This window comes from Spodoptera frugiperda, chromosome 12, assembly GCF_023101765.2.
Source record: "Spodoptera frugiperda isolate SF20-4 chromosome 12, AGI-APGP_CSIRO_Sfru_2.0, whole genome shotgun sequence".
NCBI lineage: Eukaryota > Metazoa > Arthropoda > Insecta > Lepidoptera > Noctuidae > Spodoptera > Spodoptera frugiperda.
The window spans coordinates 2,562,436-2,588,969 of record NC_064223.1 but is presented as its reverse complement, the minus strand read 5'-3'; the positions used below and the strand labels follow the sequence as shown (position 1 = coordinate 2,588,969).

General features: G+C 34.2%; 2 protein-coding genes across 7 annotated transcripts in view; one reads left to right on the top strand and one right to left on the bottom strand.

Annotated features, from left to right (window-relative positions):
- Nucleotides 1–26,534, top strand: part of LOC118263056 (seminal metalloprotease 1-like) — a 418,985-nt gene that overhangs the window by 99,598 nt on the left and 292,853 nt on the right. Inside the window, exon 7 of one of the 3 annotated variants that reach the window (XM_050697573.1) lies at nt 18,813–18,824. The exons of the other annotated variants lie outside the window; for them this stretch is intronic. The gene's annotated coding sequence lies outside the window, so the exon portion shown is untranslated. Of the gene's footprint in view, nt 1–18,812; nt 18,825–26,534 lie in introns of those variants that run through there. 3 annotated transcript variants of the gene reach the window in all.
- LOC118262805 (beta-arrestin-1) overlaps nt 9,830–26,534 on the bottom strand; it is a 102,995-nt gene continuing 86,290 nt past the window's right edge. For all 4 annotated transcript variants that reach the window (XM_035574414.2, XM_050697565.1, XM_050697567.1 and 1 more), the window contains 5 exons: nt 20,165–20,226; nt 18,679–18,742; nt 16,752–16,860; nt 12,613–12,751; nt 9,830–12,520 (listed from right to left, as the gene is read on the bottom strand). In XM_035574414.2, coding sequence (XP_035430307.2) covers nt 11,994–12,520; nt 12,613–12,751; nt 16,752–16,860; nt 18,679–18,742; nt 20,165–20,226 — 901 coding nt within the window. In that variant the 3' untranslated portion in view covers nt 9,830–11,993. The remainder of the gene's footprint in view (nt 12,521–12,612; nt 12,752–16,751; nt 16,861–18,678; nt 18,743–20,164; nt 20,227–26,534) is intronic.

Here is a 26,534-nt window from a genome sequence, read left to right as displayed (position 1 = left end):
ATAGTAAAACATGTTTTAAAAGCGTTTGCGTTTACAAGGCTGTAAAATTGGTTGTAAAATGTCTGGCTGTGGTTAGGAGTATGCTGTGAAGGATTATATTGGTGTTTTTTTAGTAGGTGTTGTTCATATTATACACCGTTATTATGAAAATGCAGGGCGCTTCCAACCAGCCTATCTGGAAGTTATTAAGAGAGGCCTATACACACGCTATGTGTACCTAGCTTTACTGACAGATAATTGGTGGACAATTCAATTTGACGTTTCAAAAGTGCTTAATTTAGGATTAATTAAAATAAATGCTTTGACTTTGCTTCAATAGTGGACGTCTAACGGCTGATATGATGATGATGATAAATATAAAAATTCAGGATGAAACATTTACTTACTACAAATCCTTTGTAGAGGGTTTATTGATACCTCGATTTATTTGCTTTATTTAAGACACCTAATAACGGTTTTCTCAGTGGAAGACCAAGACCAGCGGACTAAACAATTGGTCTTCAAACAAAACACAATTAAACGTTCAATTTATGAAATAAAATAAGTACCTAATAACTATCAGTACGAATATAAAAGGAGTTAGTTAATAAATGGACCCTTTCACACAGTAACCCAGTTAGAACTAACACATTTTGTAGAATATTTCGATCATTTAGTGTAGGAACATGAAACAGCTTTCCACTTTGAGCGTAGAGTGCAACAATACAATCATACAATGGAGTATTTTCTGAATCGTACTGTGTAGCTGTAGTATATTTAAGTACGGTACTGCTATGGTGGTGTAGATGATTTCCATTGTGAATTTTGTATGGTACAGGGAACATATGAGCTGGCGAATATTTTGATATCATTGACCTGGTAATCAATCAACGCTGCACATAGATTTTCGCAGCTCCAGATTAGACACAAACAGTTTTCGGCCTTTTCAGGGTCATCACCACATAGATGGTACGGATACGGCGCTGCACGGCTGTGGCACAGCGTTTTTGCTTTGAAAACAAGACAATAAGGTTGTTAGCTCGCTGCCTGCGTGCGGACGGCGGGCTAACATTACAAAATATATTATACGTTTAATGAATAAAATGACAAGTTTATTGCTGGGTTGGAGCGGTCCCGTTAAAGTGTGATATCTTCTTAAGACCGAAGTACACTCTAGTCTAAGGGGTATTTGAATAGTGGCCGATTTATCCCTAAAAACTTTCCCCTATTGCACAGAATCAGAACATAACTAGCCCAATCTGGAAATCATCCAATGTCTTCTGTTCTCCCGCCTGGTGTGAGGCAAGAAGGTGTGTCAGACCTTACTGACTAAAAACAACCCCGTTCCTTCTCCTGTTCTTTGAACCTGAGCCCCAGTAAACTTTCTAGGTAGTCCGCAGCGCTGGATTAAACTGGGTCTACATTAAGATGTAGAAATGTAAAATTGTAGATAAACAGTACACATACAAAATACGAGTTTGTGCGTGTATGTGTTATGGTTAATAGCAAGCAAATAACATGATATTGTGTTAATTTGCTAGTACGGTTGTATTTGGTTAAACATGGCTCACTGTTTACAACATTGATTGCTCGTACCTTAGTTTGATTTGAGCAATTAATACGCATAGTGATTAAATGCTTCTGAGAAATAGGAAGTGATGTGGATATAATTACTTATGTGTTTATCTAAATGTAATTGTATATACATAGTAATAATAAATTTCCTGACCCATTTCGATCTCGGTGGCCAGCCTGTTTACCTAGACCAGCCCACTATCCAGGATTATAGTGAACAAGTGTGAGCGCAAACACAGGTGCACTCTCTGTTCCCTCACTCTCAACCCGATGAGTGGTCAGGCGTAGGACCAACGGCTTTACGTGCTTTCCGAGTTACGGGGGTGAAATACCGCCGAACTTCCTGAATCCTGGCTAATAATGGTCATTTTACTCAGAAAATGCCATTATCACTTTTTGGCCGGGGAATGTAATTGGCGACACGTTGCACAGTAGCCGGTCACCCAACCACATCGTACAATAACTACATCATACAAAAGATATTAATAAACAAGATACCATAAGTTTTCAAAAATTTCTGTATTAATTCCAAATTCTGTACTATTTTTGAAAAATACACAAAACAGTATTATCTCATGAGAAAAAAGTCATACAAATTACAGGCAAATAAAAAACAACGTTTTTAACAACATAATAAGGTAGACGTTCAGATACCTAACTACAGTTACAAAGGGCTTCCATGAAACCAGGTTAGGCAACCTACGGCGGGGTAATTTTACCAATAATGTGATTACTCGCTTCGCATCATCTGTTGCCAACATAATAGGGAAGAGTATCATCAGTTTAACCATGGGAAAATAAAAAGCATACTATTAGATATAATTATTACCTATCTATGTTTATGTTTATATTATTTTTTGCCATTAACCCTTTAACCGCCTGTGTGTATATTTCCGTATCCCTACCGCTCGTGTCGTATTGCTGCGACAGAGAAAATGCATGTTTTTTTCGTCACACGATTGCTCCTCCTTATTTAGTGTAGATATATTTGTTTAGATTAATGGCAGTACCTAAAAGGTTAAAAGCTAGTTTCACGGTTTTCATCATGAAGTAAGTACAAAGAGGAGATGTCATAATGTGACTGCACACATGATGAATGTGACACAAAAACACGGCCCTGCCCAATGATAGATAGGTTATAAGCGTGGACAATTGGCAACGTTTTTGTAGTATGGGATCGCTAGAGAGACAATAGAGAGGGGCGTGATTTATACCGCCACGCGTCCTGCGCTCCCCGTAAAATGCCACGCATTATGTTAAAGGTAAATACATGCTATGACATCTCCTTTCTGTAGCTCCATGGTTTTAGTTGAGTGCATAGTTTTCATTTCATTGATATGCAACGTCACGCCTGTTATCCCGAAGGGGTAGGCACAGATGCACATTACAATGTACACCCACTTTTCACCATTTGTGTTATAAGTCCCATGCAAGAGTGGGTGAGCCTATTGCCATATATCGGGCTCATTTCCAGACTCCGTGCTACTAAAGTGCTCCATGCTACTAAGAAATTTTCGAAAAACCGATAAAAGCTCAGTAATACTTTATCCGACCTTGGAATCGAACTCGAGACCCCTTGTCCAACAGTCGCAACTGTGACCACTCCACCAACGAGGCAGTCATTCATTTCATTGAGTTCCGCCCTATTTTTAACTGTTCAATTACTACAAGTGGCATATTAAGTATAATTATCATATTATATATACTCATTGTGCCTCCTCCCCATAAAACATAAACAGATATCACATACAATTAGTTTTAAATGCTATCTAACACTTAAGCACGTGTCATCCTGTCAATCACCAATCTGCCTTATCAATGACTAGAATTGTACATTAACGATATGATTAAGTAACGTTTAATCACTGAATTGTAGTTTACATTATAACAGGGACCTGATAAGGCTGAGCCTATTTCAGGTATTCTATTGGTTTCTTATTTTTTTTATGGAATAAAAGGTAACCGTGGTGATGGTAACAAGCAGCGTCACCCATGGGCGGATGGTTTATAACAAGTTCTTTTTTTCCAATAAAATTCAGTCAAAACTACAAAGGTATGGTCTTCAAATACAAATTGTTCGCCAAACTATAACGTTTGATGGTTAGATTTTGTTTTGGCGAGATAGATGATTGCGTTTTCTTCTTTGTATAGAATATAATAGTACTTAGTAGGCAGAGGTGCAAATTACGGCACGTAATGCCGCTGTACAATGTACACCCACTTTTCACCATTTGTGTTATAAGTCCCAAGGGGGTGAGTTATATATACTTATAGCAAAGAGCTATCTCATTCTGGTTTTTAGCAATAAATTGCAATAAAACCATTTCAATATAAAACATTCTGCGAAATCGCTGAATGATCCACGTTGGTTCCATGAAATAAGTAAACGAATGCGCACATAATATATTGGGACGTTTAACGTTAAAACACACTTAACTGATGGTTCCACGAATTAATCAATTAAGTCAATACGAGTATCGTTAACGATTGAGTATGTAAGCAGTACATATATAAATGTAATGAATTATGTAGGATAAAGAGTAATTGCTTAATTACAACGCTTATTCAATTTAATATACGCTTTAAAACAAATTTACATACATACATACATATCGTCACGCCTTTAATCCCCAAAGGGGTAGGCAGAGGTGCACATTATGACACGTAATGCCACTGTGTACACCCACTTTTCACAATTTATGTTGTAAGTCCCATGTCCCATAGGTGGTGAGCCTATTGCCATATACCGGGCACATTTCCAGAGTCCGTGCTACTACTGAGAAATTTTCGAAAAACCGAAAAAAAGCGTAGTAATAATTCGCCCGACCCGGGAATTGAACCCGAGACCCCTTGCCCGGCAGTCGCACTGCAACCACTTGGCCAACGACGCAATAGAACTAATTTATTCTACGTAATAAAATACGATAATGCACTGAATACGTGTACACTTGTAAAATTGAAAGTACAGAGATGTTGTAATAACTAAGTGTGATGATTGGTGACTTTTCTTGGTCAAATGCTACTTTTATTCATTATTTTTAGGACAGGAACCACTTTTAGGTGTAATAAATAAATAAGTTTAACACAAGCTTTCTGCTGCTCTGCTCTGATTGGTCGGTTTATTTACGACAGCCAATCAGAGTGCTTAACGCGCTCTGGTTTCGTTTCGTTCAATGTAAAGCAAACTCATACTAAGGGTACTGATCCTTGGATCAAAACCCAAGCTGCTTGTTTAATAGTCAAGTTTGTAGACACTCGTTTGTTGGTTGTATTAAAATATTTAATGTTCCACTTTAGTGGCTTCATGGAGGCTGTTAATGGGTTATTAGGACAACACGGGCTGGTCTAATTTCCTTCAGTCTGCTAGTTTATACGATAACGGGTAATAATGTTAAATGATCCGTCTCTAGCCTACTAAAATGTGCTGACTTTGTGTCTAGATAATTTTGTTCTTAAGTAGTCTAGACGAATACTTAACATGCCTTTACTAACCGCCGTACGGACTCATTTAACGGTTGCTTAACCCAGTCCTTAGCAATTGTTTTTGTTACTAAATCGTTACTTAGGAATGGTTTATGTAATCATTAAATGTCTTTGACTGCGGCAGTAAAAGTCTTCAAGCGGTTTGATCAGATTTCGTTCTTTTTAATTTTACACAAATTACCTATTTGGTTTTTATTTAACTACTTTTACTATATGTGGAGTTGTAAATTCAAATTAGTGATTTCACTGTTGATTAAAATATTCACTTCCATGCTTATTGTTTCAAGGATCATAAATAAGAAAATGAAATATAGTTTTGGCATCGTTTTCGTTGCAATATCCATTCGTTTCCAAACAATCGGGCTGTAAACGTTGTTTATTTACTTTATATCCATTATTTTGAAATGTACATTTCCAAAACGAAAATTGCAGTATTTTGAACTAGCTGATGCTCGCAGCTTCTTTCGCGTCGATTACGGACTTTGTGACTAATAAAAGTAGCTTAAGTTACTCCTTAGTTCATCATCTAACTGTCAATATAATTCCGGTCAAAATCGGTCCAGTAATTTCAGAGATTAGCCACCATAAACAGACAAACAGACAGACAGACAAAAAATTTAAAAATATATGAATTTGGTATATGTGTCGCATGTTTGCATGTATTTAGTAAAAAATCGGTTATTTCAATATTACAAACAGAGACTCCAATTTTATTTATAAGCCTGGACTAGACTAAATAGAAAGTCTTTAATTTATTAGTATTGTTATGGTTTCTTGTGTGAATTTAGGATGCTTTGTTTGTAATAAAGATGAGTGTAGTCAAATAATCAAATATATTAGTATCTAGAAGAAAAATCTGGAAAAAATATTCTGAGCCTAGATTTTAGTTTTGAGGGAGCAAATCATCCAATGACTTCTCCTGCTTAGGGTGAAGCGAGAGAGAATGTCAGATTCGTACTGACTAAAAACCACCCCGTTCCTACTCCTGCTTTTCGAGCCGGAGCCGGTAACCCGCTAAGCAGTCCGCAGCTCCGGGTCGGCTCTAAGTTTAACTAATGGCTTTAGAGGGACTAAGGTTATTAATTTAAAATACCAAAATTTACACAGCACAATATATATTAAATACGGTATCATTTCAGTTAGTGTTTGAATACCTAAATAAATCAGTTTCATGCTAAATTCTAGTAGCCCTACAAAGTGTTTCCTTCGCTACAATCTCTACAGACAATAAGAGACTTAACAGTTAGGTTCCTACTTAAAATTAAATAGCTAGGCGTAATGGCATCTTAGTATTCTGTTGTTATTTATATAGATTGACTGTTTGACCTAAGATTGTAGCATTAGGAAGGCTTACTGCCTTTACCTAGTAATTATAAATATTTCTAGCGTCGAATAATATACCTCTCGCGTCCGGCTTTGGTTCAAGCCATGGTGTGGAGCGAGGGGGACTGGGATGCCGTCTCCTCCTTCTGCGAAGCAGTCATGTAATTTGTTTTTTCATTCAAAAGAATCAACGTGTCAGTTTGTTACGAACGAGCTGTCTTTTTCACTGTCACTGTCGCTTCGTCAATGAAAACATGTGATAGCAATTGGTATCATTGATGCATCTTGTGTATTTCTTTAAAAAAATCTCTATTGTAACCTTCGAACACAACACTACCTCTCATTAAAGCTGGGGCTGATCATTTGATACACCTTATTTATATTGTAATATAACAGTAGTTGGTTTTATAATAGATATTAATGTACAGCAGCGAGCTCCTTTCACTTTTGCAGCTAGGTACACCAAAATATAATAACGTTGTCCAAGTTATAATTTAATTGGAAAGTTTTTCGACAATTTCAATATTTGCTCGGTGCCGTGTAAATTCAATTTATTAAAGTCCCCATCTCCCGTTGTCGTTATTATTACGTTGTGCGGGAAATAAATGAGAGCTGATATTTTCGTTTATTGTTGGGGTCACGCGAACTTTATCTATTAGCTAGGTACTTTTCTCTTTCCAATATTCACTAATGGGCTTGTTTCCTTTGATTACAAATTCTATTATGTTAATTTTAATTTTATTTTATTTGGGAAACAAACAGACATTATCTAACAACTAATTATAAAAACATAGCCAATTATTATTGTTATTCAAGATAATAAGATGTATGAAAGATATAATTAGATTTTAAAATTAGTGCTCGCTGGAAAATTGATGAAAACTTAGGTATCTAATAATATTGTCAATTTCTGTTATTAACTATTTCATATACTTATAACAGACGAGCTGAGTTTTATATTACTTTTTTGCGTGCGGGAATCGAACTCGCTACACGTTGCATGGCCACGTTACCCAGCCACTATGTCAACCATGCAGTCAGTCAGTTTGAAAAATCAAACTAAACTGGTGTTCCTATTTTTTCAATTTTTGAAGCATAAGAACAACAAAAATGTATTGTTGTACAATAGAATCAGTAATTACGATTGATCAAACTTGATTCTAACAATCAAATTGAATCCTGGATCAAAATGACATCATTACATATTTGGGTCAATGATATTCATTCAATATTTCTTCGGAGAGCAACAAAATATTCGCTGCGCAAAATTTGGCGCTAACGTTGTTATTTGTTATCTTTTAATATTCTCATTTCAATGGCGAACATGAAAAGGCACGTTGGAAATGAAAATAACGAGCATTTCTTATATTTTATGAACCTTAAACTTCTATAATGAACTTCCGAGAATGGTGTATAGGTATTATATCGCGGTAGGTACCTGTTTGTATTGTATACTGACGCCACGCAGAGCGCAGGCGTCGAGAAGTCAAGAAACCAAGGTGCTAGTTCCGTGTACAGAGAAAAAGTTTGTTTTTTTACAAAATAAGTTTTTCAATATATAGAATAGAATAAACCAAAGTATCACCTGATGTGATACTTTGGTTTAAATCCATGCTGCTGCTAAGAAGACAAAAGATTTATAGTTTTAATTCCGCTTATAGATGTAGTTTTTAGCATGCGGTGTGCAGCTCCGCCCTACCGCTTGCAATTTTTAATGCAGCAGAGGTGTAACATAAAAACACACACGACTTGCAATATACCACTCGACATATTATGTTTCGCTCCTCCATGGAGCATCTTCAGGTGTTGACTCGGCGGCTCCCGCAGTTCGAATTCGAGCTCACCTCTGCTACAAGAGCATTTAATTGCGAGCATACTGCATGCTAAAAATACGCGGAATTAAAACTAAAAATCTATTGTATTGTTGGTATATAAGTTTTTCTACGTTATTTGGTGCAGATCATACAATTTACTAACAGTTACCCTTAAAATATCACCTGAGTCCTCACACTTCGTATCTACGTAGTCGAGCGAACTAAGCATATTTTATTTTAGGTTGAAAGCATTTCCATAACCACAAAATGGTTACTCAAGGAAATGGAAGATTAGACACAGAAGTTTAATTTTAGAAAGCATTCAAATTGTCCAGTGAAAAATATCTGCCATCAAATTGAGATAGCGTTTCCATTTTCCCAGGAATTCCTGCTCGTTCAAGCGATTAGAGGGGTAACGAATAATCGCATTTATCAATGACCTGAATGAATTTTAGGAAAAGTGACAGTAAGTAGCATGATGGTGAAATTAATCTACTTAACTATGTTACCAAGAATTTTGAAAATGATTGAACAAGAATAACTATGGAGTTTCTTTCTCTTCGTTCTCCATAGAATACACTTTGGAATGACTAAATTGACTAAAGGACTGAGTGACAGACTAACTCTTTTTAGTTTGTTTTAGATTCAAAAATAAGTTACGAAGTATAAAAATTTTGACAGAATATTTAATTGTAAGAGAGAATCTTCTTCTGAAGCGCTAAATCGATTTCTATAGAAACGGCACACGTCCAAGCATGAGGATTAATGTTATCGCCCAACCGCCAGACTGGCTGCAACTGACGTATTTGGAACACGAAACCTCATACTACGTTGTCCCATTCCCGATTCAAATTCGATTTTGGGGAATCAAAGCGTTATTAATCAAGTCAGACGAAACTTTGATAACTTTATTTAAGTTTGACTTGTTTACTATTACAGGTAGTTTTGACATAATACTGAACAATTTCGCTGTAAAATTACATTATTTTACAGGTTGAATAGTTTCTATAAATATAACAATAGTTTTGTTTATAATACTTGTAACTAAGATTCTATATTTTTGGCTGAATGTGAGATGTTTATTCGTAGACCTAAGAACTTGTGTAGTTCGTGGAAATATCCAAATATATCGACTTGTTAATCTAATTATAGTAGGTATTGCGGCATCATATTCGTATTTTGCCAATAATCCCCAATAACATGTTTTTTCTCAAAAAATATCTAGAATTATTTATATATTATAGCTCCAGAAATTGGCATCGTATTAAATTGGCTCTGTGACTGGAAAAGTAAATTAACGATGGCGAAGTCTTTAATATTAAATTACAACTTACAAATTGTAGATACTTACCCAGTATATTTTTCTCTTGTTAGGTACCTATAATGCAGTACCATTTCTCCCACCTTGGGTGAAAAAAACTCACCTCGTTTCTTCTCCTGGTCTTTGAGCCGGAGCCCCGGTAAACCCGCTAGGTAGGCTGCAGCTCCGGAATATTGCAGTATCTATGTTTTGGAGATTTATAAAGACGATTATCATTATGAAATATGTGCAATTAAAAGTTTTCATTTGAATATTCATTTACCCCCGTACATTATATTCTCCGTATACGAGTACTAACGAACACAAAAGGAACATATAAAAATGAAACAATGAGAAAACTTCGAAGTATATTTACAATATATACAAACACTGAAAAATATTCCAAGTTACATTTTCATCTACAATGTTCAATACGCATTATATATTAAAATATTCAAATAACTAGTATTTCTAATGAATATCTAAAAACATACAAAGGTTTCCTTGTACAGGATATTCATAACTACTTAATGAGATGTGCTTATAATAAATGTATTTATGCAATTAATAACAAACTATATGAGCTTAAACTAGTGCTTTATACAAAATACAACAAATTTTTCATGTTTTAATGGAGTTTACCAATCATACTAATTTGTAATCACAAATTAAACTCATCAACTTTCAACTTTCCTAGATACATTTTATTCAAAGTAACTAATTAATTTATGCATTACTAGTAAGGATATTTCATTGCAATTAATTATAATGCTACTTCAATGGTGCTGTAATTGTAATTAGATGTTTTGAATTATCATTTCTTTAATACTTAAACTGCAGCGAATTTATAAGTTTCTCTACCTATCAAAGTTTTCTTATACCTTTTATTTATTTCCAAATATCTCTGAATGTTATAATAGCTGAAATATGAAATAAAAATCCAAAGAATCAAACGTTTGTCTGCGATATAAAAGAGAGTACCAATTTGTTTGGCGCCTTTGCTTTTAGTTCAAAAACAAAGATATTTCTTACGATATGGTGAGGAAGATCAATGGTGTTGATATCACAAGGCATTGATTGCCATAAAACAATTATTAAAACAGGCAAACTGACTGGAGCTACGAGTTCAACTGAACACAAAAATAAGGCGTGTGAGATTGAAGTTTTAAGGCGTTGCATAAAATAATTAATGACTCTTTAAATAGAAAAACCGTTCATTTTGATTAGAATCAAACTAATCAATACGACGTTGAAAGTAAAGGCACGTATTAATTAAATAAACCTTTAGAAATAAATTAATGAAAGATACTAAAAACTTAGATTGGTAGACATCCAGTAAAATGATTTATGATCGAATATAGTAATAAAAGTAGCTGATTGGCAGATCTAAAATTATCTGAAACTTCATCAAAGTGGAATGTAATTCAAAACATCTGCGGGCCTCTTTAGATAACTTTGTTTTAGTGCGATGAACGATGAAAAGCTAATTAATATCTTGCGTAAAGATTGAAAATTATTCTGAAACTGATTGGATAAATTCTACATTTCTTAAATCTATTATACCTACGTAGGTATAGAAAAAGATGGGATTTCCAACAGTTTGTCAGTTGAGAGTGCAATAACATTCGATTTCAAATTGATTGAATAAAATTTTCCAGACGTATCAAATTAATTAAACGTTTAATACAGCGATCGTTATGGACTACATTTACATTTACTCAAGGACAAAATATATCTTGTCCAAATCGACGGTAGATTCTATACATAGAATGGATGGTTATACATGAGAAGATGCAGTTTTAATATTATAATATTGCATTGTAAACAACGCTAAAAATTACATTGAAAAACCTTTACAAATTGTTATTCCTATAATTTAACCCTAACACGACTAACACTGACTACAATTTAGTAAGCGTAATATCCATTCAGGCTTCATGTGCCGGCGAACCGACTAGTCTTAATCTAAGAAAAACCCTAAAATAGTAAAATACACTTCAAATTACCTTCAATTTAATGACTAGATGCAATTCGTTAACTTCAGACGATTCTCGATTGACGTCGTTTTAATTAGTCTTCTAACGCCTTTCGAAACCTAATCAAAATAATTTAATGTTTGTAAACCGCGAAAGCAAACGACTTGGAAAAAATCATTTCACGTTATTTTCCAGGAAAAGTGTGCCTTAAACGTATTTGTATACGGAATTGAAGTAGGTATTTCTCGGGTTTGTTTACAAGACACACATTATTATTTGCTCTCGCGCTTTGCAAATACTAGAAATAAGTGTCAACATTGGTTTTATTTATTTATTTCATACTTTTAAAACAACTATTACGAACAAATTCACCCTAAGCTATGACTGTCGTCTTCTGTCTATACAACACACGGCTCTTTTAAGATTTTCTGCAAAACCACTCTTATGAATTTGGACCTCTCGCTTGCATTTGACAATTGCTGGTGTGATCACTTTAGTGTCAGTCTTTTCACCCTGGCCTGTATTGTCTAGTTCCTCGTCGGATCACGTGTCCGAACCTGGGTACTTGACGATAAGATCCAGCTCTTCATCGCTCGGCTTCACAGTCCGCACTTCTGTTTGTCCCTCGAATTTCTTCGGTCGATCCATTTTGTTCTCGATGTTGACCAGGACATCAGCCACACATCGGTGGTCGTCCGGAGACTTTACTTCAGCATCATCTCCAGGTGCTTCTTCCCCGTTATTGTTTTGCTTGTCCCTTTCTATTTCAGCTTTGCTGTCCTCATCTTCACTATTCTCTTTGCCTTCTAGAATCATTTTATGAGTAGCTTCTTCTGTCACGCTGTCTGTAGGCGCTTCGTTGATACAAGAATGTGTGAGTGTGAAGGGTAATTTCAATGAGAGATCTCCACCCATCGCACTGAATGTCAGCTTTACTTTGACGTAATATGACACGTATATCGCAAACACATTTCTGTCCTCTGGCGTGTTGTTGCTGAGCACTGTAGAGGCGAGACTGGCGCCTGTTTTTGAGTAGGAATCTTCGAGTGCTATCCAATTTTTGGTGATACCTGACAACAAACAAATTGACGAGGGTGTAGAGAAAACTGTCTTGAAGCGCCTTGTGGTTAGTCCTAAACACAATAAACAAAGTAAAACTTACCTCTGTGTGGTGTAAGCGTGAACGTGTCGGTAAATGTCTGTCCCGGCAACACTACATCGTTGCCTTTGACGAGAGCAACCACATTCTTGAATTTTCCGTTGGAGAACATGCAGACGTCAACGTGCTGAACCACCAAGGCCTAGGAAAGAAGAAACCATTTATAATTTTTAAACTGTTCTTAAGGATTAAGTTCATAATTAGAGCGTTTAAGAAAATGAATGAAATTTCCTGGTGCTAGCTTGAATGGAAATTGTACATTAAGTATGAAACGACGCCATAATTAAACGTCGCTTCACATTAAGGGCGCCGCGGTTTGACACGACAAGCGGAACTAATGCGTGGACCAATTTAACATACAAAGCGTGCTTAGTTACTGTATCTGTTGTTACTAAGTTCGCAGCGGTGAGGGAACGATAAACTGTTGCTACGTGATACCTATTACTGATATTCAAGGATGATGCCAAACTTTTTAGACAAAATGAAAGAACTAAACAAACATTTTGTTTGATTTGTGTAAACATAGGACTGAAAATCACTTGGAAATGTAAAAAGTAGGTCGCGGTCCTATCTTAATAGAACATTCGCTAAGTAACTTGGATAAATGATCAGAATGTTGCCTCGCAGTACCAAGGCGATAAAAATAAATAAATAAGTATAACAAATCACTCCTCCCAGTGGCTTCCGTACGAGGATATATTTCGTGAATCTTTTATAATATATTTTGTCAAATGTTGCTCGGTGCGGTGACGCGCGATAAAGTCTAATTTGTCGCGACTCGTAAGGTAGGAGACGCGCTAAGACGCGATAAAATATGATTTGATTAGTGAGACGCGCGCTCCCGCCCATGTATCGTTTTATACGAACTGGCTTAATTTGTTTATTATTAAAAGTTTTATAGAATATCTTCTACTTTTAATTTAATTTGAAAGGTTGGTAAGTAGGATGATGTTTACTTTAAATACCTATATAATATAAACTATACCTATAAATGTTATTTGAGAGATGAATGAAAGACTTTGTAAATTGTAATTAATTTGCATTAAACTGATGCAAACACAAACAAACCGATTTAATAACTTTAATAAAGTGAACCAAACCTCTTGGTAATCAGCTCTAGCAAGTTTATAATGGGATTGGGAGGCTGTCGCAGGAAGCTTATGATTGTCATTAATTATGCACGCAACATTTGACCACGAATAGTTTGCTATCTAGGTACATAACATCTGTTGGGATTGTTTACGTTTTGATTAAGGTAAGTGATTAATGGATTAATTGAGTCTACGGATCGTTACAAGGGTTTGATTTGGCATTTAAACATTAACAAAACATCGGTCTGGTGTTCCCTGGAGGTTTGGCTGCGGGTTGATTTGTAGATCCGTGACGGGCCATTGTTTTGCCATAAATCCAAACCCTTGCCACAGAGGTTAATATACAAGTAAAGGTATCACGGTCGTATCGGGGATTATAAACCCTGGATTATAATTGAGCCCGTATTCATAGAATTCTTTGATTTTAATGCAATTTTACTCTTTTTCAGGGTATTCGTCGGTTTCACAGCAGCGTACCTATTTCCAGGTAAAACTGTAGGCACTACATTTATTTCAGCTAACTCTTTCAGAGTTTTATTAAGCATAAAAACGCTTGTTCAATGAATATTTATTCAGCACACATTTTACTGTATAATTTAACCCGCGTGTTAATGGCCAATGTGAAAGAAAAATATGAAGTATTTATTAAAACTACAAAGCAAAGAACAGTGTGCATTGTGAAAGGAAAAATAACATTTATATAATTTTCATTTATGTGTTCTCCGGAAAAGTAGGAACATTTCTTTAGAAGTAAAACGTGACGAAGGCTAATCAGATTAAAATGAATTAGAGGAGTCTCTGAAAGATTGCATAAAAGCTCATGAATGCTAAGCCTGCCTTGTTGGTCGAGTGGTCACAAGCGCGAATGCTGCAAGGTCTCGGGTTCGATTCCCGGGTCGGGCAAAGTATTACTGAACTTTTTTCGGTTTTCCGGTTTCTCAGTGGTAACACACTGTCTGGAACTGTGCCCAGTATATGGTTATAGGCTCACCTCCTATTACATGGGACTTATAACACAAAAGGTGAAAAGTGGGTGAACATTGTATAGTGGCATTACGTGCCGTAATGTGCACCTCTGCCTACCCCTCGGGGATAAAAAGGCGTGACATTGAGATGTGTGTATTCTAAGTTACATTGAGGAAGAAATAGTGTCTTTCGAGTGTTTAACAAATGTCAGAGATCCCTTGGTTATAATTTGTTTTATAAACATCTACATAATCATTACATATGTATTGGAATTAGGCGTTAAATGCACGGACACGCGTAATTTCTGAAACTAGCTGGAAACGCTACTCAAAACACGTTTCTCTCTTATTAAAAACAATACATGCATTAGTTTCAAAATTACTCTAGAGAGTTTAAACGCAAATATTACTCAGTGGTTTACGTAATACTACGAGTGGTAAGTTTACAAAGTGTAACGATTATATACACGTTTCGAGGCAACAACTTTTCGCCACTAGAGTGCCTTTGTTGTAAGTTGTGAACGTGAGCTCACGAAACATAATAATTTAATTAATATTCTACGTGAAGCTGATGTCTTCTTCGTAACTAGTTTTTTGGGTATTTTAGCTTTATGGCTTCTTTTTGTTAACTAAGTGAGTGTTTTGTTAACAAATTTTATATTGAGGTTTCTGTTGTGCTTTGTTTTTAGGTAATTTAGTGAGGTCAAATGGCACCTATATGTTTTAGACGAGTAGGGGCTACTATCCACTCTAACGTCCATGGATAGCACGGTATACAAAAAAAAAGGAGCGTCATACGTCCATGGATACTATAGTATCCAAAGCGACGAGTTCTGTTTAACTCCCTCTAGTTTAAAATACGGTCTTGTTTGGTGAGTTTTGACTGATTATCTATACAGCTGAATAAATTGTTCGACGAAAAAATAAGACATGGCGTTGTAATATGCTTTGACAAACAAAATATAATTTTTTAAAGTTAGTTGACTCGTTTTACGCCCGTGTTGTGAAGTGTTTTTGTGAGTTCCAACAATTATGTCGTAAATAGTACAGTTTTGTTTATTAATTTATCTTGCAAGTAAACTAGAATCAAAATAAACTAGAAGATTTGTGCTATACGATGATGTATAAATATCACAGTTTTAGCTGATAAATCTAGTCTAATTTTAACTTCAAACGATTGTTTCGAAAAAAATGGCCGGTCGTATGGTGTTGGCCACTTTTAGTTTTGTTTATACATATTTTACATACTTTGCATTACAATAATATATAAAATATCGAAATACATTTCGTAATAAGCAAAATAATACATTTTTCAAAGAGAAATATACTAAATTCATTGAAGATTCCATAATAATGTCAATGTGTTCCTCAGGTTTTTTTGATGTGTAAAATTACGAGTAGTGTTTTCTTTCGATTTAATTACAATACTTAGAGTTAACCGAATATAATCATATATACATCAAAAGAAAGGGTAATGAGTCTAGTTTGTTGTAAAAATATTTTATTGATAAAATATGCAATAGTTGTGCCGTATATTCTAAAAAGGTAGAAATAATTCTGTTTTTTTTTTCTGTGTTTCATGTTTAACTCGTTTTATTGTATTTTAAAGATTAACTAAAGATTTAAAAAAATCGTTAAGATTGAGCAGTATTCTTCTATCTTTTTTTGGTATTCTTTTCTTTATTCTAGGCATTACGGTTCAGTAGCTATATAGGTTTTTTGTTACGACGAACTTGCGAGTCGCGCGCGGTTCGGATGCCGTGCGCGGCTGGACGTTAGAGAGATAAACGGTCGCGCGGGCCGGACGTTAGAGTGGCTATGGGGTACTGATGATGATGATTATGAAAAGCGACTTGAGATTTGTAGTCTTAAATCAATAGAATGAAATACATTCTCTACACTACCAGAGAATGCCTTAAGACATTAAGTCTGCTATTCACTTGTATTTAAATGTGAAGAAGATTAAATAAATAAATAGATAATTAAAAAGACAGTGCTGTCCATCTTTGCTATACCATACGCTTTTGAACTATTTGTATGGTATATTTTACAATATTATTAGGTATAATGTTGATTATAAACATACCTTGATCCGTCGCACAGTTTTCGACGAGTGATTAGCGACGACCACTCCGACTCTAATGGATTCCCCGTGTGAGTATGTTGGTTTGTCCAGCCATGCTTCCAGCTCCACTCTGTTAGAAATTAAGTTAGCATTATTATTTTAATTCTAAATTAATATATATTTTTGGAAGTACCGTAAAATGGGGTGAATAGATACAGAAGAGGGGTGAATAAATGTTTGGAAAATAACATCTATTCACCCCATTCCTGGACCTTTGAATTCTTTTCACCCCGTTTCACCGTTAGGTGTAGCAACTAAATATTAAATATAACTATTATAGTTTATAATGGATAGTTGTTACAAAAAGATTATTTCCAAAGTTATAAGTAAGTAGGTACTCAATAAGTATTTTCCTGCCTATAAGCTACGTAGAATCTCTCCCGAACATAAAGTTTTCTTCTAGCATTTTATCGTTATAGCCAGCAAGCCCGAGTATTAGCATACATTATTGCTAAGCCCCGATGTTACTTTGAATTTACCGTTTTGTCCTATATTTCACAAGTTTTGCTTTTTGTTTAGAAATTATGAGATAGCTGCGTGCGTAGCCTGAATTTTACATGGCCACTTTACTGGGTCTGAAGTACCGTACTTAATTTACTTTTCAGGTGCCTCTGCCAAACTTTTCACGAATGGCACATAATGAAAACAGAGATAAGTAATATTTAGGTAAACAATTGTTTTACTTTCTTTTTTGTTACATTATTATGTAAAGTAGAAGACAGTGTCTTTCTTTCATAATATAATGAATTTAATAAAAGATTCGTTTTGTGTTATAAAAATAAAATTATATAAAATGGTTATTATTTTCGATTACTATTTAAATAAAGACAATTATGGGACACTATATATGTATGAAAAGCTTTTAATCACGAAATTCAGACGAGAACAGAATCAACATAATTTTAATCTACTTATCAAAATCGATGGAATACATTAATGAGTTATCCTGTGCTAAGAACACTGCGGTGCCAGGGATTCCACGGTTTAACATTTATATTACAAGAGAAGCCTTTAGGTTGAATATTCTCATGAATTGTGGAACTTAACGAATGCCATATTTCCAGGCAAGCGTTGAATAAATTACTGGGTTCACGACTATTCTACCAGTGCTGTCTACAAAAAGGTTCCATTAGCATAATTGTACGAGTGAGAGTGACGATTATACGGTTTAAAGGACGGTGTTAACTTTAACTTGCGAGTCGGCGAAAATGAGAATTTTCATATATTTTTTTGTTATAGTTCTGATTGAAGAGAAGAATGCTATTTTTAACACGGTAACCGCCACGTCGCTCGCTAGTGACAGACGCTTAGATTTGACTTCAACAGTTTTCTTTCGGCAGTTGCAATGCTTGGTTTCGTTTAACACAATCATATAACATCATTATTCTTTCTATACAAGTATTACTTTGAGAAGCATGAGCAAATAATAATAATTACTTGCTTCACTTATGTAATAAAATTTCATTTTCAGGATAAATACGTTTAAACGAAACTTATTTCATATTAATATGCAATATGATGGCTCAATGAAATAAATTCACTTATCATTAATTTCGATTACGAGAATCCATTAATTCAAGATAAATAAAATATATATCAATGACCAGCTGAACTATATTTAATTATTTTGGAAATGTTAATATCGAATAATGCATTGAGTTAAATAAACAATATATGAAAACAAAGTTAATTAAAGTTACTATTATAAATAATTACTATTTCATTTGAAATCACAATAGATGTACAATTCAAATTGTACTGTTTGTGACAGAAACTAAATTAAATTAAAGTAGTCTAACAAAAATGATTTTATTTTAGATAGGTACTAGGTATAAACTACCAAAAATATAACCAAACTAAAACATTCCTTTACAATGTAAAACCTCACCTTCCATCGGATAGCAGAAAAGGTTTCTCGACAGTCGCCCGCGGCGGCTGAACCTCAGAATTTTCTGAAACAATACAAACTAAGTAAAATTTCATGTTTTGGCACCTGAAAATCATGTTTAAGTGCCCTTTACCTTAAAATCTTTAACACTATAACATCAATTAGTTACGTTACTATTTATTGACATAATTCCAAAATATAAACCTATTACAGCATACATTTATAATACCAATGATAGGTATTAAGTAAATAATATCAGTAGGTAGACAAATAAATAGCAACAGCAATCCACTCAAAACAACATTTGCTATTTGCACTATTAATAATATTTAGTCTGTTCTGTAACCGAACTATATACTTTAGAACTATCTGGGTTTTTTATGGAATAAGCTGGTAAACGAGCAGACGGATCATCTGATGGTAAGCAATCGCCGCCGCCCATGGACAATTGAAACACCAGAGGCGTTACAAGTGCGTTGCCGGCCTTTTGGGAGTAAGGAATTTAAGAGTGGTTGGGGAATTGGGGATTAGAAAGATTGGGAAGGGGGGTAATTAATTGGGCTTCCAGTAACCTCACTCACACAACGCAAGCGTTGTTTCACGTCGGTTTTCTGTGAGGCCGTGGTATCACACCGATCGAGCAGGCCTATTCGTGCCGAAGCATGGCTCTACCACACTTAAAACCTTAACCTATTATTATAACCTATGTCTATTAGCCTTCCTTTAGTGTTGATTGTTATTTTTGTTACCTTAATATATCGCTGTTAGTTTTCCGATACAATATATAAATCACTAACCGACCTCTACGTATAAACTCCATCCAACTCGCCATACAACTTCAAATCCTTTATGTCATATTCAGGTTAATCCCAAGTTCATAACCGGATGAAATGAGCGACAACTTGCTAATATTATTATCTTGTTGGCTCTCCCTTGTTCCCTTGTTAGCTTCTACTTAATGCTGAATTTAGATTGCTACCCGTACCTACATACTACATATGCAGCTACATAATGTGCTATGTGCCAGGTACTAAGCTTCCAAAGTGGGTTGGAATTAATTTTGCAATCTTGTCAGCAGTTAAGAGGGATTATGTATTTGGGGGCTTAAAGTTTATGAGCATGTGCAAGCACTCATGAATTGATTGCGTTTAGTCACTGCTATTTGATTGGAAAGATAAACAGTAATCCTGATAAAAGTTATTTTTTTATAGCCAGTTGAAATTAATTCTTTAATAATCAGTTATTATTATTGTGTAGCTTTTGCGAGTCATAGTGAAATCTAACAAAAACAAGTTTCAAACAAAATAAACAGCAATTAAAATAATTACGACAAACATTAAAGTACACAAAACTCGTAAAAGTGTAATTTAAAACTATAAAACTTAATTGAATAAAGTTCTGTTTCACCAATTAAAATATTTTGCATAGTAGACGCGCTTACTTAGTGTCGAATTATTTCACGGAGCTAACTTCATTAAAAACTTACCAATTTCTTCAGGTTTCGGTCGGCAATTCTCATCTGACTCCATTTTCGTTTTACTTTTCAACCTGCGAACAAAGTTTTTATTAACATGAGTATTTTTTTAATTGAACTAACTAATATTCGAAGAGTTTACTTTAATTGGTTGATTGATTGAGTTTACCAAAGTTTTCCCTTTGAATCATTAAGCAATAGCCAATTCGGATTGGATCGGATTTGAATCTTTTATGTGATAGGTACTGAGTCAAGACTTTGTCCCCGTTGGGTGTGTTTGACTTTTATAGTTCTAGAAATACACAGTAACGTGGGTATTTAGGGAGTAAGGGACTAGAACTTAACCACTTGTCGAATGCTAAAATTTTGGCTTTAATCTAAATGAAGTTTGAACCTTTCATGAATACAACTCCAAAATAAGATAAAAAATGTTGTTATAGAAATAATGTTAAATAACTAGATAATTACAATAATAATTTCCCCATGGTTATTGTATTAAAAAAACACATTCTAATAAATCGGCATAATGTTATAAAACGGCAAATTCTGTCACCTGTCAACATTTTGTCAGTGATTCATCTGTCAGTTGTTGTCAAAACGTCAGGCAGAAAAGAGTATTTGTTTATGCATTGAATTTATGGATATTGAGGGACGTTCTATAGATCTAGTAGTCGCCCGTGTAAGAGTGCTTTTCCACCAAACATCTGCTATGTAGCTATGTTACGAAGGTGTAATAACTAAGCTGTGCAACGATGCGATCGTTTCTACCAATACTAAGCTATGTAGCTGTGCTTGGAAGATGCGCAGCTGAAGTATGCAATGTATCGATAGTATGAAAGTCATTCATAGCACACATCCATAGAACGCGTACATAGCATGAATCCAAAGCACACATCTTTCTAAATGAAAAAATAGCTTAGCTGATTCAGTTTCTACCAGCTATGTGTACCAATGAATATGATTGGTGGAAGCCAAACGCATCTACAGCAACGTAGCATAGCACATCTCTGATGGAAAAGCACCCTTAGACGTACAGCCTCAGTTTATGCATCAACAAGCTTCGATACACACAGCATGTCGCCACGTGTGTCCTACGTGCATGCATTGGTAATATTTGGCCAAAGCTACAGTTTCCAATATTGTCAGTTCGGTATAGAATACTTAGTATAACCATATTCTAATGTGTGCCTACATGTGTTCGTACCCAAACATTGATTCAAAGTATTAAGGCTGTGTTTCTATTAATGTTGAGAAAGCAATTAGACGCTATCTATATTCTTAAGACTTCGTTCGCAAGTCTTCATAAGATTTTGATTCAGTTTACAAGAAAATGGAGACCTAACGTCTTCTTAAAGCAGAAAACAATTTAATTAAACTTCTAAAGCAACCAAAACATAAACGCCTCACTATAAATGCATGTAATTTGCAAAAGAATGTCCTCAATAGCTTTGAAAGGAATACAAATCCCATATGAACGGTCTGAAAGAGCAATCTCAGAGGCAATGAACCGAGGTATAGCTCTAAAAGGGTTCCGTATGAATAATATTGGGTGAGACGAGACCTTTATTAGAAAACTGTATGGCCAGCGAGACGTCTCGGACATATCTACATTTTATTACGTAGTTTGACGTTCTTACTTTATTATATTGCTGTTTTAAAGTTATTGTGAGGTTTGATGTGGTATAAAGATTCGAAGAACGATAATTATGGTAGTACGGCATATATTACTTGTATTACAGACAATGTTACGTCTGTAATTATAAAAAAATCATAAGCTCTTTAAAGTGATAGGCGAAGATTTACCTTCTAAAGTTTTCAGCCAAAGATTTAAAAAGAAATCTTCAAAATATTTATATATAGAAGAAATTAAATATAAAAATAAAAATCGTTGATAATCTAAAATCAGGGTATTTACTTTACAATGTAACTAAATCTGCTTTGCAGTTTGAAAAGACATATTTTTTTAGGTGGTCGAAAATACTTTACAAGATATTTGAAAATACTAATATATGCGCTATAATTTTTCTTCAAACTGTTGAACAACTTGGTATACGAGTTGGTAAGCAATCTTTCTTCATATTTATTTCAAAATAGTCAGGATTAGATGGTTTTTATTTAGAATTTATTCCCCGCTTATCATAAGCTGCTTTCTTGGAGTAGTTTTATTTTAGATTCCTTATATGTGTGATATTTTAAGACATAGTGCATAAAGAAGTATTTGTCAATATAAGTTTTATTTATATCTTATTTTAATGTGTAGAAAATTATTTCTATGATATCTATTGGGCCCATTGCATGGTGTACGGTAATAAGCACATAGGATTCAAAATCGAATTGGCGAAATGTGGAAAGTTGTGGCTTTGTGCATGTCTGCCTAACCCTATGCGGATTAAAAAGCTTAGTATAATATACTAATTATGTATATTGTAGTTAATATCACAATTTTCAGTTGTTCTCAAAAATGGTATTGGAATATAGCATGTGCCAATCAGTCATTCACCCGTAAATCGCTTTTAACTCGATCATAAATATTTAAATATCAATTCGCGATTGGTAAAATGATCTCAATAACGTTGTTAGTTTAGGCCAATTTGGCTTTGAATATTTAAAACTATGTACACACTACATTGGTAATCCATTTCGTAAAGATTTAATCCTATCGTATTACGTTTTAACTCGTTTTATATTTTAACCTTTATTTTACGGTTCAATAAATCACAGGTTTCTTTTTAATAAATGATCCAATGACTTCTTTCGTCTTGAGTAAGGCGAGAGGGAATGCCAGACTTTTATTGATTAAAAACCCACCCCGTTTCTACTCCTGCTCTTCGAACAGGAGTCTCGGAAACCCGCTAGATAGTCCGCAGCTCCGGGCCGACATTAGACCTACTGGGCTCTATCTGAGGTCTGTGGTCTGATGGCTCTTTTAAGGAAAGCGACGCGTTGTACGCTCGGGAAATCACCAGTTTTGACGATGGTCTTTTTAAGTAGACAGTTCAACTTGAAAAGTATGAAATTTGGGTATTTATTTTTCGATTTTAGCGTGGTTCTCTAAATAATATTTTCCATGATATAAATATTATAAATATAATTATGTACCCAATTAAACAATAAAATTAATGAAGGTATATAAAAATAACTCATTAGGTACATCTCAAAATGTAACTCGTATACATTTTATACTAATCAACACAGCTCAGCGGATTTTATAAGCAACAAAAGTAATGGGATGAAGGTAGGAAGTTACAATGATTTCAAAGCGCATTACAATGGTTGTTTACGTAGCTACAAGTCCCGTTAACCGCAGCTCGACTACGGGAAATAACATTTCCTGTGAAATGCAAACTGGAGTTCGGTGACATGCCGCCGACATAGTCAGCCAGCCTGCACCATAAAACCATAATTCATATTGTTTTGTAAAAAGAACTTGTAAACAACGTTCTATTTTCAGGTATCAAACTTTGACATTTTGCGTGTGATTTTGATTCTATTTCTGTAACGTATTTCGGTTGTTTGTGTCAAACTTGAATGATAAACAAGCGTCGTGTTATGTTTACATTTTGAGGGGCATTCTAAGATAATGTTATTCTTATTATAGGTATTATATTGATTCGCGACCCTCGGCAAACCTTTCTTATCCTTGGAGATGCTTATATTGGCTACGCTTTTCGGAAATCGGACGTTACAATACGTCGAAAACATAATATCAATGTTATGTGCTATGCTAAAGTTGATTTCAGAAAGACAAACGTATAAATAAACAAACAACATTTCTGTTTATAAAGAACAAAGCATTGGCTCTTTTGTAATAAGAATTGAAGGAAATGGTTCTAAATATTTTTGAATGAAAGATTGTTCTATACTTCATGATGTTATCCTTACTCAAATCACTCACAAGGTGGTAAATTAGTAAGAGTTGAACAAATAAACAAGTTGAATGCTGTCATATAAAAGAGAAGTTACGATAAGTTGTAACGTAAATATTCCACGTTTCATGTTCTGTTTTTAATCTCGGTTGTGCGTAAAACGGATGAATGAAAAAGATACGAAGGTGGAATAGAAACAAAATTGAATATTGATTTCGGAGCGGTGTTAGTAGGTAATCGTAAATGTAAAAGGTGGATGTTGAGATATTGTGATTCTGGTATATTATTTGTTTTGGTTAGGTACATGAATTTGTTATTGTAGTTTAGCACTTTATGGGCTTCCCATTAAGATATCTGCCAGTACTTAAGTTTCTATAAGCTTCTTCTGAATTCAATATTTTTATAGGTTTTGATCAAACCATAAATAGGTACTTTTGAAATGTCAACAAATAATAGTCTGTCAGTTTGTCCGTCAGTGAAGCTAGGTGCTCGTTACAGAACAAGCAACAAACTCCAGTCGTTACTCTTTAAAAGAATAAATAATTATGTTTACAATTTACAATATATTTATTATAGAGAATTCTTTCTTTATGTAGGTACTCAATCCACACACACAATGAATTGATATAAAACTGAACTTTCGATAAACAGAAAGTAATATTCATATATTCACAGCATTCGTCAGTACAAATGTTTGTTTCAACTACACAAATAAAGCTCAAAGTTCGAGCAAAAAGTTAAGTCGATTGTGATCCCAACGAACCTCAATTTTGTGGTCAACGAATGTGTAAATATTATATGAATCATATTTAGTCTGAATAGACTAATTTTCGTATTTTAGAACCTCGGTTTTGGCAACAATTTTAATTGTTTAGGCATCGTTAAACATTTTCTACCCAATAAACTTGAATCGGTTCGGTTGCTAGAGATTATAAAGCATAAATATCTTTGGCCTAAAAGGTTATTCAAGGTATTTTGGTACAGCTATTTTAAGGATACTGAAGAATTTATCTCATATATGTTGATGTTGAAAAAAATAAAATATCTTATTTTTTATTATTTTAAGATGATACAGCAAACAATATTATATTTCAGTTAATTTTATTTTTGCAGACGTTATTCATGTTGACAACAAATGAAAATAAACTACAGAGAGAAATAAAAGTAAAAACTTGTTTTTCTTTTCGTTAATTTACAATGTGATTGAAACGTTGACGTACGTAAATACTCTAATATGATTTTACTAATTTTTACTTTAGATTTAGCATTAAACTGTCAGAAAGTTCAAATTGAAGAATAATTACATACAGCTCAAATATAGTTAAGTATTTTCTAGGACCAACTTAATGCACTTAAATAATTACTTACAGTAATGTATAACACTTAAAACAGAATACTAATAATAGCCCACTAACAATATAATATGTACATAAAAATACAATAAAATGAAAACAAACGAGAGAGTCGCGTGCTTGTTAATTGTTATGTGAAAAATAATGAGTACAGTGTCACATTATACATGAAAAATAAACGTATCTGCGATGTAAGCGTGTCATCGTATAATTTCATTTCATGTTTCGTTTCGTCATGTTGGTTGAAAGCCAACTATTATTATTTTAACGTAGAAATTGGTTAATGGTAGCTTGCCGCTACAAAATGACTATTTCTGTATCGATTGAGTGTAATATTCAGTGGGTTATTAGTTTTGGGGCAATATTTTTACGTATTAAACAATAGCTTTTCCATTTACTAAAAGAGACCATAATATTAGTATAAAGTATTTATGTTTCGAAGCCAGGACCGCAGGCAGGCTGGCTTTTTTGTTTTTAACAAATTGTTTGAAAATATTTTGGTTATTAACATTAGTATATCTTCATAGTGGCATCTACGTTACTACGCAACCTTTTCGTGTAGTATAGCCATGCCAATATGAGGAACATGAAAACAAACAGCCTTTCACGTTTATAATATAACAGTGTGATGTATTCCTTCCTAAACCTACAAAGGAGATGAAAATGTTGTAACATATAATGTTCAGGTAAATGTTTGTTGACGTCTAAAACAATGCCTTATAGTGTAAACTTACATTACCTAAATGGGTAAGCACCGTATCCAATATCCCTGTTCTAACATTTATCTAGCTAGATCTTACACGTGCGACGCGTCTCTTAATGATGTCAATCCCGTCTCAATTTACTATCCACTCCTTAGGGAATGAAGATTATCTTGTCTAGCCTACTAACGCCTAGGCTTTAGTCTTCATCTTAATCTAGTTCAATACATCAGTACAAATTACTCAGGCTTTTTACTAGTAAGTATTGCTAATGAAGACCTAATTAAAGATTAAGTTAATGACTTGATGATTTAATTGATTAAATGGAATAGTTTATTTATGCATTTATAGAAGCTCTATCACTTAGATATTACAGTGATGTGATTAAATAACTTAGTCTAGTCTAGACTAATAAATAAAATTGGAGTGTTTGTTTATAATACTGAAATAACCGATTTATATA